Source organism: Heterocephalus glaber, unplaced genomic scaffold (assembly GCF_053883595.1).
Source record: "Heterocephalus glaber isolate CG9 unplaced genomic scaffold, H.glaber_assembly_v1.0 deba00001498, whole genome shotgun sequence".
Taxonomy (NCBI): domain Eukaryota; kingdom Metazoa; phylum Chordata; class Mammalia; order Rodentia; family Bathyergidae; genus Heterocephalus; species Heterocephalus glaber.
Window position 1 is genome coordinate 2,416,593 of NW_028258321.1, and position 15,947 is coordinate 2,432,539.

Consider the following 15,947-nt stretch of genomic DNA (forward strand, 5'->3'; position numbering starts at 1 on the left):
TATCACGGCAGCGCTGAGACTGTAGGGGGAAGTAGATCCTTACACAAGGCCCTTAAGGTTGGGCATTTGCCGATGTTCCTTCTCTGGAGATCTGAGGAGTTTCCCAGGAAATTCAGATTAGAATCCAGCATGGAAGACAGTGGAGAATTGCAGCCGGCTACTTCCCAGGCACCACATCTTCTGCACATCTTTATTTTTCACCCTTTCCAGGCTTTTTTACAAAGCATAGTATTTTCCAGATGACTACTTGAGTGGAAGTGTGGAAAGAAAAGCTTTGTTCCATGAAATGGCTCACACTTCTCCAGGGCTGGGCCTTTCTCTGCCTGCCTCTTCCTACGGCTTCTTTCCCTTTATGCCTTCTTCCAAGTACTGTGCTTCCTTCAAGGCCATCAGTGAGCCCTCTGAGCAGCAGGCTGACCCCAGGGCCCCGGTGAGAAGCTGAGTGACTCACTGTTTGGAGCCCATGGAGCCAGTCCAGCCATTCTGGTAGAATGAGTACAAGTTTGGAGAAATATAAAGCAGATTTCTAGTCTGAGCTTGATATCCATGGTTGTCTTTTACAGTTGAGAAAAGTAAGGGCTGGAAAAGTGAAATAAATTTGTGAGACTCACAGCAATCCTGTAGGGTGTTAGAGAAGACTAAAGAAATGGTACAGCAAAGCACTCGGGCTATGGAGATGCCCCATGGATGGCCAACGCATATGAGTTGCAGCTATGTTCACTTGGTAATAGGAGCAGTTCAGGAAATGCAACAGTGTGTTTAGGCCTATTGAATGAATTGTTTGGTACAGTCAAGTACATGTTGGAAGAGGATACTCAGGGTAAGGAAGAAAAGGAATGAATGATATTTCACAAAGGGGAGAAGTCAAGGACAATAAAGGAAAGAAAAGCAAGTATATTAATTGCTTGCAGTTCTGTAGATTTATAGTAGAAGATATACTTCTGTACTTTTACAGGAAAATAAGACCCCAAGCTAGAGATTAAGGAAATTGTACATTAGCATATTCTTGGATCCCAAACAAAGCCAATCCAATGGCTACAGAAAGTCCAGGAGAAGGTAGTATCATCGTTGTGGGGAATATTGTTATCTGGTTTAAAAGCGCAATAATGAAATGGACTTCTAAGACCAGAACATATCTGGAGATTTTGTGAAGTGAGTGCCGTGGGAACCTGCAGTTTGCTTTGTAGATGAGTCTTCAAGTCCTTTCCTCAGCGAGCCCCAGCTTCTATGGAGTCAGCTTAGGACCCCATTCGGAAGGCAGCGCCTCTCCTCCAACAGCACCAGCAGGGCCTCCAGGCTATGGTTCTCACTGGTGCAGTGTGGATGAGGTGGGCATCTCTCAGCTGGTGCCCGCATCCTGAGATAGAAGTGCAGACGGGCATGGGGCACAAGGCAGGCAGAGACCACGGCCTCCCACTGTAATAACGTACACAGAACTGAAGTCAGATGCAAGGCTAATCCCAACCACAGAAATGAACCCCTTCCTCGAGGGCTATCCTCTGAGTCCTAGATGTACCTGGGAAGTGTGAACTGGTCCCTCTTCCTCATGCCTGACCCCTTCCTTGTGAATACACAGGCAGCACCAGGATGCTGGCTATGGGCCTGAGAATGGGAACACAAAGCCCAGCAGAGGACTCCTGGCTCTTGTGCCTGCACAGCCTCTGAGAGCCCTCCCATGGGAGCAGAGATGCTGGCTCGGCTGGAGCTATCTTGTCCATGAAATAAATTGAGCATTCCTCCCAGTGAGAGCCACGTGACCCTGTTATCAGGACTACATGGCTGGGTTAATGAAGCGACCTCTCTCTGGGAAGGTTCTGCCAGTCTTTCTCTGAATGAGCAAGAAAAAGCCTTCTTGCCCTGAGTGACTGAGGCCAGCTGCTCAGGTATAGAGCAAGCTCTGCTTTGTAGGCACTGCACTCCTGTGATTCTGTCCCAGGCCTTCAGCGTGACAGGTTCACAGCTGCCTCTCGTGGAGGAAGGAAGGACAACCAGGCCCTGTGGAGGTTGTGGTGCTGAGCTGGGGACATGGGGAAGCTCTGTGTTTTGCCTGTCAGAATCCTCAGAAGGTGTGGCATCGTATGAATGAATGAATGAATGAATGAATGAATGAAAAACTTAAGGGAAAATGTCAACTGCAATCATGGATTTCCTCCTTGTCAATTTGTATTACTTTTCACACATGACAAATGCAGAATCCAAAATTCAGTGAAAGGCAGAACAGAAAATGGAGCAGTGTATTGCCAACATTTTAAGAAACTGAACATTCAGTATGAAATGTAATTACTAATTAAGACTGCTTCTGTGTGTTCAATGGTCTGCCCCAGCCGTCCTGAGTTGTTTTTTTTTTCTGAGTTTTTGGTGTAAGGATTTGGATGATAAATCTGCTCTGTAGTCCATGAGGATGGTCAGTCACTGAAATAGGAAGACAGCACCGGAAAGCTGAGTAGGTAAGACTTGGGCACAAAGAACAAGATGGAAGATAGAGGAGCTTAAAGGTAATGATGGTGAATTTAAAGGAAAGGAATGTTTATGACCAGTGTGTTTCTTCCGGTATATCATCTAGGAAACACTTTAATTAGCCTGGGTGCTTTGTGCTAAGAAGGAATGGGCCAGGGTGTGCGAGTGATAAACAGGGTTTAATAGCTGGCTTCCTGCTTTCCCATGACTTAGTCAAGACACTGAGTTGTAGGAGTTCGGAAAGAGCCCTGCACTAAAGACCACGGGGCGATCCCTACTCTGCTCTTCTAGGGGAACTTCTGTGAGGGGATCCGGAGTGACGTATGAGTCAGCGCAGGGGTCACCTCAGCCGAGGCTCTGTCTCAGCCCGGTACCAGAATTGCGACTTCCATTCTTCCACCTTCATGGATGAGCGTTTGCATCTGGCCTGCCATGGCCTTGAAATTGATGCTTTTGCCAAAGTCCATTTCAAATGTATTTCTTCACTTTGTACCCCTTCTTTGAGTTACACGTTTCATAAATTTACCAACTGCTCTGTTCTCAAACTTTTCCCACATATCAAAATTTGATGCTTTCGTTGTCCTAATAATCTGAGAGTGATTTGTCCTAATGATTTCATTAGTGATCGTATCGTTGTTGACTACATGTCCTCAGGCCACCACCTCCTGAGTACGCAGAGGACAGTGCTCCGACTTCAGCAGGCCAGTGAGCTTGGAGATGTGCTGTGTGTCATTTCCAACCAGAAGAATCTGGTGTTAAACCCTTCAAACTCCTTTTCCTCTCCAAGGTGTAGCGGGTGGCGATACTGGAGCGGTGGCTGAGTGGTCCACCGGAGCCGCTTCCTGCAGTGAACATGATGTACGAACAAGAAGGAGGCTTGTTGAATCCATTCCCTGAGAGTTTACTTCAACCTAACCTAGCTGATTCTGGCTGCCATCTCCATATGCCATCTTCCATTTTTTTGTGAACAAGAAAACAGGGCAAATTGGTGATTTTCTTATAGCAAGTCCCTCCTACCATGTCATTTTGATGGCAGCCTTTGCAACATCGGTACTGAGTCACTGCCGTCCTCTGCAGCGTTACTTCAGATGAAGTGTGGGCTGCATTTGAATCATAGGCATCTTCTACAGAACAGGCAGGTACCAAGAATAGTATGTTGTTTCTCTGGCCGTGATTGTTCAGCCTAAGTAGATTAGGAAATGGGCCGTCCAGGAGAGCAGCAGCAGCAGATGACAATATAAAGGATAAATTAAATTTGCTCAGAAAGCACACTGATCTCTGGACAGAGAAAGGGAAAGAAAGAAATTCAGTTGGCTTCAGCAGGTTCTGTCTCCTTGCAATCACATCTTATTTCACTGGAGTCCTTACAGGCAACCATTCCCTCTCCTCAGGAAAGCTTCTGGCATACTTTTCTGGAGATTGCAGCCTCTTCTGTTTTGGCCATAGCACACTCTCTGAGGATTACAGATTGTATTAACTGGTGAAAAGAATGCACCAGTCCTGAGGAATGGCCTATCCCAGTGGTGGTGAACCTATGGCATGCATGCCGCAGCAGGCTTTTTGTAACCTTGAAAGCTCTAAAAGGTTCACCGTCACTGGGCTATTCCTTGGGCCATATTGGCCACTGCCTTTGGGGTTGGTGTTATAATGTGTGCCCTTCGCATATGAGTCAGAGATGACGGCCTAAGTAATAACATGCTGCATTTTTCCATCTTCCTAAGCCCACTCAGCCAGACCTCTCTCTAGATCTCCTGCCCTCTCTTTGTCAAAGGGTTCAGGAAAGTAGTTTTAATGGAAATGCCTTAGGACTGGTAATCAAAGCTGAAGTCTAGCCTCAAGTTTTCACATGTCAATTAGGGGAATTTACGTAAGCTCTCGGTTCTATTACACGGAGATACCAGCACCAATACCTAAGACATGTAGTGTTGGGAAAAGTAGCCAGAATCAAGCAACTTTACCAAAATAAAATGCTCAGTGCCTCTATAATATACTTTAAAATAGTTGTAACAGCTCTACTCTGATGAACATAATGTAGGAGAAGCACTTCTGCAGATGCCATGCTAAACATTTAAAATATTGTCAAAATCTGTCAACAGTTTCCTACTAATGAATTTGAGTAGAAAAGTACATGGTTCTAATTGAAGTTATTCTTGTATGAAATATAAATTCCATTTAGTTTTGTTTCTTGTGCTTAATTTCTTTCCCATGGAGTACATATTCTTTATTGAATGTCCTTTGATGAAAGTTGAAGATATGAAACGTAGTGTTTGTTACCTGGTTATTTTGCATAACATGATTAATTTTGTAAATGATACAGATAAAGCCAGAGGCCAGGATCTATGCCACCTGTCAAGGAAGTTAATTATTTTCCAAAGGGACTCTCCTGGAGATTATAAATTACAAATATGCTGTTCTGATGAATTCTATTTTCTGGTTTAGTTATTTATATCACTCACTTGAGAAAAAGCCATTTACAGGGTAAGAAATAAATATCACTTCACCTGGCTGAAAGTGAGAAATTATTCTCTTCCAAATACATAGTTCCCTTTTGTCAATGGAATGGTTTCTATAAAACAGGTCTATTTCTTAATTGCTTCTGACAAGTCTTCTATATTTGAGTTAAATATTTTTGTGTAATTATATATATGTATACACATGTATGCATTTGCGATGTGTATGCATATATATGAACATATATATGCACATTAAATCTACATATGTGCATTCTACAGGCAAAACCTTTGTGAAGGGCCTTTAGTCAAAATCCATTATCAAATGTCTTGAAAATGCTACAGAGTGATAAACGTAAAATAAGAAAGGAATTTATTAAAGAATGCAGTGGAGCTGGCTGTGGTGGTACATACCTGTAATTCCAGCATTGACGGAGGCTGAGGCAGGAAAATCACATGTTTGACCCCAGCCTGGGCAACTTAGTGACTTAGTGAGACCCTGTCTCAAAATAAATTTTAAAAAAGGGGCCAGGGATTTAGCTCAGTGGCTCCGGCACCTGCCTCACAAGCACAAGGTCCCACGTTTGATCCCTGGAACCAAAAAAAAAAGAGTAGAAATGAAACCCATTAATCCATTTGCAGAACTCTCTGTTAGAAGTTTATTCTTTAGTAAACCTAGACCATTCTGGAAGTTTCTCAGTGTTCAAGAAAAGGAGGCTCTTAATGGAGAGAAAAAGTTGTTTTCAACCAAGTTTTAACATAATTTTCCTGCATGGTTTGCCAAATGACAGCATTTGAGAGGCAGGGCTGGCATGGACAGAAGGGTCCCGGCCACCTGTTTAGCAGTTTCTGCAGAGAAAAGAAGCCGTCGGAGCCTGCTGCATGGCTCACAGCATCAGAGGTATCACCCTGTAATTCAGTGGAGGAAATGGAACAACAGAGTCAAAAGGGAAAGTAGGAGAAACATAAAACTGATGATTAAAATAAAATATGAAGGCAAGGATACCAGATGTAGGAGTGTGGTTAGCCCTCCTAGCTTTTCTGAAATTCCTCAAAAAAGTAAGCAAAACAAAGCAAATTTCTCCTCTAAACAATGAACAGAATTTTACTGTGTCTCAAAAATCTTACCCTGATTCTTTTAAGTCCAGGCTCTGCACTGCATGCTTGGGTTAAATGTTCCATGGCACTGAGCACTGTCCCAGCCCATGCTCCAGTCTGGGAGTGGGTTAGCTGCTCTGCATGCACGTGGGGTAAGGGATGGCAGGTCGGTACCAAAGCCGTGGCTACTTTTGCTTCAACTGTGCCGTTTAGAATTTCAGCAGAACAATATTCATTATTCAATAATAGTCACAAATACCCATTCTGCGAAAGCCTTAGGCTCGGTCTGGGGAAGGACAGGGACGTGAAATGAATATATAACAATCTCACCACAATGTGTGAATTGTTCCTATCTTCTTGGAGGGGGCTGGCAGTGGGGAGTGAACCCGGGGCCTTTTCACTGAGCTGCAACACCAGCCTTTTAAAAAATAAAATTATTTTGAGTCAATTTCTGTATTACAAATGCTTTCTGAACAAGCTAGGGTGACTTTTCTAAGGTTACACAGGATAATTTTTAAGATCCTAAACTATTTTATATCCTGTTGACTAACAGTTTGTCTTATAGTCAGGCTGTGCTTAAAAATATGTACCTACTCTGGAATAAAGAAATCAAAGTCATATAAAACTCATGTACACAATTCACAGGTAAAACCATATAACTACATGTTATATAATTATCTATCATATTAATAAAATGCTACATGCCATATTAGATAATTATATCAGACAGTATATTACATATTATGCTATGTAATATGTAATATATATTATATAATTATACCTGTGGATTATGTACTTGCTAATCGTATAACTCACGGATATAATGAATGCAGGTACTGGAATGCTGTGACAAACTTAAATATCTCTCTACCTGTTTGCTCCCAGTCCCGGTGACAATTTTGGTGGCACTAACTGCGAAGCTTCTTCTTTCAGATATCAGAAGTCCTGATCCACAAGCTCAACCAGAACTCCGTGCACTTCGAGCTGAAGCCTGGGGTCCAAGTTCTGGTCCACGCAGCTCACTTGACAGCAGGTCAGTGTCCGTGTCCCAGGGTTCCAGCTGGTGATCTTGGCAATGGTGATCCCTTTGGTTTCTTTCACTAAATCGGGGTGGATGTTTCCATTGCTGATCATAAACTCGGAACCAGTTCTGGAGGTTCCCTTGCCACATTTCTGCATTAAGGAGGATGCAGTTTGATGACAGAATGCAGTGATAATTCCTATTTAGTTCCTGGAAAAATGCTGTCAAAGAGTTCCTCAGCTGTCTCCTCATACGATTGCAGGCTTCATCGCAACAAAACTCTTGAGCATAACCTGAAACTTATAAATGAACTTCTTGCAAGTTTTTCTGCAAAGTCCTATTTTCATGTCATCTTACCAAAAAATGTTTTAATATGATGTAGGAGAAATAGTAGGGATTTGGGAATTATACAGGACCTTAGCAAGGAAGGTAATCTCAATTTGGTTATGCCTCTGCCTATAGAACAGGATGAGAAATACTTCTTTTAAAGCTACGGAAATGTTTCAGTGACAAAACTAGTAATCCCAAGTATTCATAACTCAATATTATTGTGCATATTAATAGTAAATTAGATGGACAGTATTTATCGGGCACTCACTTATATCTGCAGATACTGGTGCTTCAGGAAGTACAGATGCTAGTGGAGAGGGCTGTTGTTTCTGCAAATGCATAATCCAGCTGTGGTATGGGAAAGTTTGCCGGTAACCATGGTAACGGTGCAGAGGAATCGCGCGATGGAGGGTGTCTTAGTAAGCAAAGCGCGCATCCGTGCTGTCTTAGTCACCTTCTCAGCACTGGCACAGCACACCAGGTACCCACTACTTCAACACCGGAAGGTTGCTTCTGGCTCGCAGTGCAGCCCACAGTCTGCTGGCTCCAAGACAGGCGTGATATGGAGTGGAGGAGAGCTGCTCACGTCATGGTGGTCGGGAAGCAGAGAGAATGGGGGCTGGGGAGGGAGATGGAGCCTTGCAGGCCCCACTCCCAGTGACCCAGCTCCTAGCAGTCCCCACCTCCCACAGCACATTAGCTGTAAGGCCCCCAGGATCCAATTGCCTTCCAAAAGCCCTGCCTCCGGGCACTTTAGAACTTGGGGTTCATTCTTGGTCTGAAGCATAACAAATGCTTACGTAGAGAGGCTCCATGGTATAGTTAAGCATTGGGATCCTATTTTATTTTAATTTACTACAGCGAGGTCATGGATTTCGGTCTTGTTCTGATACTCACTCTGTAGACCAAGAAAATAGATTTAAATCTTACGTGGCTCAGAGATGGTGAAGGCACCTGCGAGAGAAGATTAGGTTAATTCAGGCAATGTGCTGAGAATAGTGGCTGGCACAGAGTAAGAGATCACTTCTATTTTTATTCTTTTTGATTATTAACAACCAAAGTTGTATAAGAAATTCAAAGCAGAGATGAATATTGTCTGGTCAAAATGATACAAAATATTTCATAGAGGGAGCGTTTGGAGGGGGCAGGATCTCAAAGGATGGATAGGACTAAACTCAGGTGATCATTCCAAGCTCCAAACGCAAGGAGAGAAAGGACCATGGGCACTGTGGATGCCAGTTGCGTGAAGACAAAGAGCAATGATTTCTAACTCCACCCTCTCATTTCCTGGAGATCCTTGGACCTGCCCCTGACCGCAGAGGAAAGCCACTGAGCATTCTTCCTATTGCATTTTATCTTTTATAAAATTAGAATTTCATCGAATTTGGTTTTAAACATTCCATTGCCCTAAATAAATAAAGATTTAAAAGTCGTTATGTGTACATGTGGGAGTTGGAGGTGGAATGTGATAGAGTCAGGGCGAATCATTTGAATACTCTCGGGGGTTCTGGGAAGCCAGTAAGACCTTTGAAGAGAAATAAGAGATTTAGTTAGTTGAAGGACCCAGCATGTGATGGGGCAGACAGGCCCTCACGCTCTGCTCCCATGTTAAGTGGAGATGCTTCTCTTTGAGTGTCTTGGCTGAAACCACCAAGTCTTATAATTCATACTGGATCTTTATCGGCAGGGGATAGTCCCTTCCAACTAGTCTATCCTTTGTGATGTGAGATTTGCTTTATAGCATACTAGGTTTCTGAGTGAATATTACCTTCAGTAAGCATCTTATGCTTTATCAGAAAACACTCTTTAACTACTAACAAAAAGACTCTATTGGAAGGGAGCATTCCAGATCAAACTACACAGGCAACTAGCCACATTTCTCCAGTTCTTTAATTCTGGAGATCATTCACATTTCATCTTTCTTCTTCCTCCCATAATTCTCTTCCATTGGTTATTATCTGTACCTGTTTTTTATTTAATTTACTGTTCTATTATACTCCAAATGTGCCTCAGATTATTGGGGTGAATTTGGAATCTTATTTCAATTGATAGTTTAAGAAATCTTCTAATGTGGAAAACTAGTTTACAGTTGAGAGCAAGATGAAAATTACTGACCTTAAATGTAGGTAACAAGGCAAGACTGCTTTGGCCAGTGGTCAGCTATGAAACCCACATAGCAAGGGCATCTCACAACCTCTACACATCTACAGTTCCATGCAGAAAGTCCATTCCTGATAACTGTGGAGGAGTCATCCCACTGGTGTAAGCTCCAGATGGCAGGAAATGATGAAAAGTTGGGAAGACCTGAAAGTTTTCCCCATTCGTGTTCGTAGTTCATTCACAGCTAGGAGTTTGAGAGCAAGATTCAGACTCGTGGGATGAAGTCCTGGCAGAAGGGAGTGTGTTACTGGGATCCCAGGTAAGCACTGAGAGTTGGAGGAGAGCTTTCTGCAACAAAGGAAAAAGCGATTCAAGGTTACCAAGATGACACAAAGGAAAATGCAGCTCCACAAAAACATGCGGCCTTACATCCGACCACTTTGAAAAAGTGAGAAATTTCTTTGACTTCCGACCGTTTTGACTAATCAGTCATTTTTTCCCAGTTAGATTTGACAGTAGTCAAATTCCAAACCTGACCAGCTGGCATTACCAAGATATCTGTATTGGCTGACGTGTAAATGATATTGATGTAAACTTTTATGTGGAAAAATAATTCCATTTTTAAGGAGTAAAGGGATAGAGTATCCATAATGGCAGACTTCATGAGTCATGGAAATTTGGAGTATATGGATTTCAGCCCTGTTTTGCGAAGTATTAGAACAGGTGGAATCCACCGGTGCTTAGTCAGTCTGGGCCAGACTGTCATGTACATAAAGCAAGACTGTGTTAAGTTTGGCACTTTTCAACAATTGTGATGAATACGCAAAATATACCAGAGATCAGCTTGTTTGAAATTGATCTGAGTTAACTCTTAACTATCTGATTTAGAAAAGCAAAACAAAAATTATTTGAGCCGGGTATTAGACTCTGTCTACCAAAGATGATAGAGGGAATTTTTGCACATGGAAAGTGCCACACTTTGGGTCAAGGCTGGGAAGATTGAGAATCTTGCCATGATTTCTTTTGTTAAATGGAAAATGAACAGATTCATATCTGAGTGGCTAACCAGAGAAGTGAGAGGAAGACTAGAGAGGAGAAAAAGTGAAGAAGACTGATGTAGAACTTTCAGCCCCACTCCCTTTGCCTTCTCATTCCCCCGCAGGAAGGGGAAAAGGGGCACCTTTTGCTACATTTCATGTTGTCTGGAGCAGTGCTACATAAGTTTAGGGTAAAATCATTTGGTTAGCCTAGTTCTCCTGCCTACAGCACAGCTATGGCATTCTGAGACATAATTCCATTTTGGCCCCCTGTCACAACTGAGATCTCAATGACCCAGTGATGCTGTGATTCCCCAGGACAAGATTACACCAGCTGAAGACATCCTGGGAGGAACAAACATCTACTCAGTACCTCATTGTTCTTGGATTGTTACATCTTGTTTACGCGGATATACTGAACTCTCTCTCTGTCCCAGTCTTTTGTTACATTTGTTTCTCCCGATGTGGTGCCTTAAGCTGGGGGCTTTCGTCTTTCCCTCCCAGAGCAGCACTGATCAGACCCAAAGCTCAGCTTCTTCTCAGTATCATTTTTCTACCTTTCCTGTAATTTGCCTTGTGCTGCCATGGCTCACAGGAGACTAGGACTTACTGCAGAGGTTCTAGTAACGTCCCCTTTCCCTGTTCCCTACATCATGTCTCAAAAGCCGAACTGCTGATGCCTTCTGAGGGGTAATCGCAGCATGCTGCTGTAGTCCATTAATTGCCCACCGGATGTTCAGCAGGCTTCTTTGAAAAATGTTGAAGCCGGACTATGTTGCTGGTGAGAGAGGTGGTGCATAATTTAGATTGTCTTCCTGAGAAAAGCACTGTCCCCTTTCAGGAGCTTGTAAACTTATTTTATTTTTCAAATCCAGCTCCCTGTTTGCTTTTATGGGAACATTGGGAAAGCATTTGCAGATACCTGGATATCATTAGAGAATGGATTTTGCTTTTTCCTTCATGTTCTCCTTAGGAATTCATTATTTTGGGTCTGTAAGCTGAGCTAATTTTGAATGCCATCCTCATGTGGTTCTTGGTCATTCCTGTGCTCCTTGGTTACCATGTAATTCCTCTTGAGCCCCAACCACTCCTGAAAGCTATGTTTCTGAAATTCTTCTTGCAGAAAGAGATGTGAACTACTACGGGAAAAGGGAGATAATGAGAGGCACTTTATCAAGAAAGCCCAGGGAGGGTCATGGCCTTTTGCTCTTAGAATCTCATGGCAGCTAATGTCCAGGGTTAGCAGACAGAAGCTGTGATACTGCAAAGCAACCCAGAGTGCTGGAAAAGGAAGTAAAATTTAATCAGGCTGCAAAGTAGACTGGAACCATTGGTGTTTTGGCCAAAGTGTACCTTTGTCCAAGACAGGCCTGACTGAGATACTCTCCCTTCTTCCTCACCTGTCTCCATCCCCTAAATCTATTTAAATTTTAAGGCTCAGCTCCATGTCAACATTTGCATGATATCTTCCCCTTATCCGAACTCTCATGTATTTTTAAATCTGTCTCTTTCTGATGTCGGTGATCATGGCCACTGTGATCACTGTCTTCATGACTGCTGTTCAGTGCCTTGTGGGTACAGTGATTGTGTCTTTAGTCTCCACTATTGTACCTGTCAGAGAACGTGGGCATATCAGGTGCTGGAGAAATACTGCTTTCACAAATGATTCGAAGCATACTTGATGTATAGTGTTATGGTTTATATCTAGATGCTCCCCAAAGCCTCCTGTCCTAGGAGGTGGGGCTTTGAGAAGGTGATTGGATCATGATGATACTCGTCAGTGGATTAGTCCCTAATGAATTTACAGCTCGATGTAATGTGAGGAGGTGAAGCCTGGTCAGAGGAGGGGAAGCACTGAGGATGTGGCCTGCGAGGGTCTATCTTTCTCCTTCCTCCCTTGGTCTCTTGCTCTGCTTCCTGTGTGCCTTGCCATGAGCAGCCCCCTCTGCCATCTGCCTTGCCTCAGAGCCAGCTGGCTATGGATTGAAAACTCTATAAACCGTGAGCCTAAATATACCTTTCCACTTTAGAGTTGTAGGCTTTGGGTATTGTGTCTCAGTGATGAGAAAGTAACTAAGACATACACTGTAGCCAGGAGAGATACCATCAGAATCTCCTTCTCCCAGTTAAAACTCCAGGTCTGATTATTCTGTTGTGAATCCCTCTCCATACCATACTCTTTTCATCAAGCGCCTAATTAGTGAGAACTTGTGTTCATGTATCAAATAAGCATCCAGGGAAAACCTGTCTCATAATCTGTCTTTTTCTCCCTAATGACATGTATTAAAATTTTATATATGCACTGGGAATAGGCAGCTTGAAGGATAATTGGACCTATGCTCCCTGGAGTTCTGTGTCTCAGTACAAGAGATCAAAAGAGAATTGAAGAGCAAGAGGCTGTAATTGGGAGAGACTGAATCAAGTGCAACCCATTGCTCCTATTTTACTGCTCTGATATGAGTGTCCCGATATGAGTCTCACCTCAAGGTGGAGCTCAGGGTCATGCACCTGCATTGTACGGTCCTCATGCTCCCACATCAACCACACTTCTTCACATCTTTTCTGCCAGCTTCCTTGCCCTCCATTTCTCTCCCTGAAACATTCACCTGTTTTCATGTTTTCAGAGTGACGATGTCATGTTAAGGAGAGTTTCTCCAAAAACTCTAGAAAGCTCTAAATCTTACACAAACTGTTTGATTTCTACAGATATGGACCTGGGCTACTAAGAGAACATCTCTAAAATGCCAGCAGTTTTGTAATTTCCACTATAACTTGGAATTTACTCAAGGACAGTGCTTGTTTCAGATTCGTCATCTTATTCCTGGCAGGACCAAATACATTTCTTTGCAATTATTCCTTTAAACTTGTGGTTCATTGGGGGACATGGCGTGAATTAGGACCCTCACTCCCTCCACACTGGCCAAACGTAAGCCACAGATACTGTTGCGTGAACATTTACTGATTCTAAACAAAGAGAATGAAAACACTACATGCAGATGGTTTAATAAAAATGAGCCTTTACGGTGAATAGGATTTCACTGAAAGAAGAGAAAATAAGCAGGCCAGGGTGAGAGGCTTGGTTGGGCAAAGTTGCAGCAATTCTTGTGTAAATGGATACATCCCCTGTCAGGGTTTGGGGCATCTAGGTAAGTGCCTTCACACATTCATAGGCAGTGTGTTCACTGAAGGTAAAACTATGGGCAAAGGTAAAGAGATAAGATTCAAGGAAATCATACCAGGGTTTCATAAACGTCATTGTATGTCATCCATGTATGCGTGGGAAGAAGCTTTCATTAGTGTGGATTTGACATGACAAAAGTGTGGTAAAAACGGGAAAGCAAAGAAGAGGGAGATGAAGGAAGGATGTTCTGAGTGATAAATTTGGATAATAGCCCATAATCCTTTCCAGAGGGTTTCAGCCTATGTGGAAAGAGATGGTAATTTATGTGATGGAGTTGACCTAGGAGGAAGAGCCCTTTCTTGCTTGTCCAATAAGATAAATGTAGTCACTTATATTGGGTTACTTATATGTCATATATCATATGAGTAAAAACCCCATCAGGAAGTTGGAAATTAGAGTTTAAAACTCAAGTAAGGAGACCAGGACCAGAATGTACATTAAACCATGAGCTTTAATTTGCTACTGCTCTCCACGTTCTTAGGTGAGGGGAATCTGTTGACAGGTTATAAATTAAAGCCATAATTGCTGATGCAAATATTTCAAGCCCCATCAAACTCTGAATCTGTGTTTTTATGAGCATCCAAAGACGTGGCTAAATTCCATACTTTCAATTCTTTTACAAGGGATAATCAAACTGTATGGTGAATGTTTAAATAAAAACACTTATCACAGCAAGAGACACTTGGCCATTAATCCTCCTCAAAATCCTTCTCATCATGTGGAACATCATTATCCTTGCCATTTTCTGCAGCTGTCGTGGAGTTTGCATTTGTGAATGTTTTTATGTGCTGGGTTCAAAAATGCAGTGAAGGCTTCTGGCACATTCTCTCCAAAAGAAAAGCAGGCTCATAAAAACATTATGTTGTATCCACATCCACCTTATTCACCAGATCTGGCACCATGCCAATTCTAGCCCTTCCCCGAAGTCAAAATGGCCATGAAGGTCATAGTTTGAATCCATGAAGGGCATCAGGGGTGCCATGACAAGGACAGCCAAAGACATTCACGAGAGAGGACTTTCAGAATTGCTTCCTGAAGCGCCAAGAGTATTGGAGCAAGTGTGCTTGAACTAAGTGGGGGATTTGGAGGCCATTAATGGTAATGTGTCTTTTACTGTGATAAAATTTTAAAATGTGGACATGCACTGTATTTTAAAATCACACCTCATGTTTTGCTGGGGCTGGGGCAGTGGGAAGCAGCATGAAAGCTTGTTGATCCTTCTGCGGTGGAACAGATAATCTCTACACCAGAACAGGACATAAACAGAGCAAACGAGGAGCCCCAAGGGCCACACTGACATTGTATTTGGGAACACAAAAACCTAACTGGATTAACCCATACCGAGTGGCAAACAAGCTTTTCTCAGGTTGGGATTTCTGCAAAAAGAGACTAGAAAAGCTCAGGCTGCCTGGATTTTTCAAATCGTTTGGAATCAGTCATTCTGTGGGAAAACTTTCCAACCCAGAGTAAGGGGTCTGTGCTGTAAAACCCTTGTTTCAAGACAGGAAATGCAGTTAACTCAGAAAGCTCCATGGAACACCTTTGAGGCCTCACTGCACGCAGTGAAGGAGGGGCGCACAGAAAATCCAGGGGAGCAGCTGCACCTTCAGCAAGTTTCTGATGTGATTCTTCATAGCCACCCCCTCACAGCCCCCTATCAGCGGCTACTCCACAGACAGAAACCCATCTACAGAGCAAGGGATGTCCAGCAATAAACCTGATTTACCATCCAGGGCATCCACCAAAACAGGAAAGTAATAAGAATCTGTCATATTCGATACAGCAGGAAATTAATAATAAACATTAAAACTAATTTTTCAGCATAGAGACAACCTGTTTGGAGGAATGGGCAGATGACAAGGGGAATGGAAGAAAGGTGCAACGTGTCTCCAAATCAGGGGTACGCTGTATCTGTAATCTGGATGCCCAGCCAAGGCCAGCTGACAACTGTGGTCCCAGAGCTGTTGAAAAATGATAAAAATGTGAACTCGAATCCTAGCAGCAGATATAATGGAATAGCCACTGGTTGTATGAGAGTTAAACAAATGATATTATCTAGATGCTATTCATGTGCTAGTGTGAGCAGGAAATGAAGCCTCCACGTTCAGACTCGGGATGTTGCTCTCACGTTAGCTTTCCAGTTGAGTCACTTTTCCTGGAGTTTGGGACACAGATACAAAAATAGAGGAAAAGTTAATGTTTCTCAAGGAGCCTCAAATATCAGATTAAATAAAAACATGATAAAAAAACACACACACAATAATGTTGCTCCC

General features: G+C 42.8%; 1 protein-coding gene and 1 long non-coding RNA gene across 8 annotated transcripts in view; one reads left to right on the top strand and one right to left on the bottom strand.

Annotated features, from left to right (window-relative positions):
• The window catches only part of Sorcs1 (sortilin related VPS10 domain containing receptor 1), a 470,258-nt gene that overhangs the window by 441,205 nt on the left and 13,106 nt on the right, over positions 1–15,947 (top strand). For all 7 annotated transcript variants that reach the window (XM_021245560.2, XM_087185724.1, XM_013066085.3 and 4 more), the window contains exon 24: positions 6,939–7,038. In XM_021245560.2, the coding sequence (XP_021101219.2) occupies positions 6,939–7,038 (100 nt within the window). The remainder of the gene's footprint in view (positions 1–6,938; positions 7,039–15,947) is intronic.
• On the bottom strand, positions 2,358–6,184 carry LOC147825480 (uncharacterized). Its single transcript, XR_015440642.1, has 3 exons — positions 6,036–6,184; positions 5,322–5,498; positions 2,358–3,735 (listed from the first exon to the last, which is right to left on the bottom strand). It is a non-coding gene; the product is annotated as an uncharacterized LOC147825480 (long non-coding RNA).